This window comes from Diospyros lotus, chromosome 8 (genome assembly GCF_014633365.1).
Source record: "Diospyros lotus cultivar Yz01 chromosome 8, ASM1463336v1, whole genome shotgun sequence".
NCBI classification, from domain to species: Eukaryota; Viridiplantae; Streptophyta; class Magnoliopsida; order Ericales; family Ebenaceae; genus Diospyros; species Diospyros lotus.
In genome coordinates this window covers 16,511,383-16,513,214 of record NC_068345.1, presented here as the reverse complement: position 1 = coordinate 16,513,214, position 1,832 = coordinate 16,511,383, and the positions used below count along the sequence as shown (strand labels likewise).

At 44.9% G+C, this 1,832-nt stretch overlaps 1 protein-coding gene across 1 annotated transcript; it reads right to left on the bottom strand.

Moving 5' to 3' along the window:
- Nucleotides 1-375: 375 nt before the first annotated feature.
- Nucleotides 376-999, bottom strand: LOC127808546 (uncharacterized). The gene has a single exon (XM_052347116.1). The coding sequence runs from the start codon at nucleotides 997-999 to the stop codon at nucleotides 376-378; it is 624 nt and encodes a 207-aa protein (XP_052203076.1).
- Between the last annotated feature and the right edge of the window lie 833 nt (nucleotides 1,000-1,832).

Here is a 1,832-nt window from a genome sequence, read left to right as displayed (position 1 = left end):
AAAAGGATTAAATCCACAAGGAATTCAACTTCCCTTATCTAAATTTTTCTATTTTTATAACCTGATGAGGTTTCTAGAGACTTCCCCATCGGGGTTGCCACGATCATACGACAGTTCAGGTTTTTTCGATTTTTCTCCTAGTACTTTAGCAAATGCATGCGAAATGAATGAATGACTTGCTCCTGAATCTATCAAAACATGCATAGGAATACCAGATGTAGACATGGTACCTTCGATTACAGTTGGGTCTTCTGTCATATCTTTCCGAGTTAGATGAAACACTCTTCCCTGCTACATCCTGGCGTTTCTTGATGATCCTTGAGGTTGACTCATCTTCTGCGGCTTGGGGTAATCTCTTGCAAAATATCCGGTCTGCTAATAGTTAAAACAAGTGATTCCTTTCTTAGGGCAGTTCTGGTTGACATGTCCCTCTTCTCCGCAGTTGTAGCAACCTTTCTTTCCTATCCAGCACGGCCTCCCGGGGTGTTGCTTCTGGCATCTGGTGCATGGATTGCTAGGCTTGAACTTAGGCCTCTTGAGGTCCAACTTCTTGCCTGCTCTTTGATTACTTGCTTGCTGACTTTCTCCTTGAATGGCTTCGATCCGACTCAGATTAGCCTTAGTTGTGACAGCTTGCAGCACCACTTCTGTATAAGATTGAGTACTTATACTGCTCAAGGCCCGCTGAAGCCTTAGATTTAGCCCCCCTAAGAACTTTTGGGCTTTGATCCTTTCATCTCCTTCATAAATGGGCATGTACCTGATTAGTCGGTTGAAAGCATCTTCGTACTGGGTTACAGTCATGTCCCCGATTTGCCTTAACTGCATAAGACTGAGTTCTTTGAATCGCTCCCAGGTGACATATAGTGCCCTAGCTCGAGGGGTCGTTGCTCGTTTAACTCCTTTCCACCATCTGTCTGCCTTGCCTTGAAGCATGAAGGTGGCATAATTGAATTTCTCCTCTTCTCCACAGTGCAAGTAGTCTAGCAGCTTCTCCATTTATTCAATCTAGAATTCCCTTTTGCTGGGGTCTGCGCCAAGTTTCCCTTGAAAGACAGGAGGGTTCTGTTGGCGGTAAAGGTCGAGCATGTTGGCTGCATGGCTATCTCGGGAGTGGGTTCCTTGCATAAATCCCACCATGCTTCCCATTATTCACTCCATTTGGTCAAGTCGACTGCTCCCCGTCTCTTGGCTAGAGTCGCCTTCCAGATTGCCACTTGCATTTCCTTCTGCATTGCTAGCTCGTTGATTAGGTGCCCTAGGTCCTATCGTTATCTCCCTTTGAGTATTCACCATCTGAAAAGAGAATAATATCCTTAATTAGCTCACGGGGTCTTACCATTTGATAAAGTTAATACTTCATTAATTTTTACAGATATTATACATCCGATTGCAAAATGTTATAGGCAACACACTGCATAAGTCATGGAGATAGTTAGGGCATTTCTAGCTAGGTATACTTTGGTCTGGGAGACCTCCATATCCAAACGTTCTCTTCGTCTTCGGACTCGTACGGTGGTCCCTCAAGATCGTCCCTAACCTCTTTGTTCTCTTCCTCGTCCTTGGAGTCTGTGTCCTCAAACTCAAAAGGGTTATTCTCGATCCAAAATACGGGTACATCGTCTTCCTCTTCTGCCTTGATCGAGTCTCCCATTTCTTTGTCAGGTTCCTCCACTAGCACCGACTCATATAGTTCTACTAGTAGCTCGTGAATTCGCTCGCAGTAAAGATGGAATTCAGGGAATTGCTCACCCTGCTGGACCCAATCAGCGAAGTCCTGTAGATCGCCCTCCAAAACACCAACCAGCATATTTATCTAGAACTGGACTAGG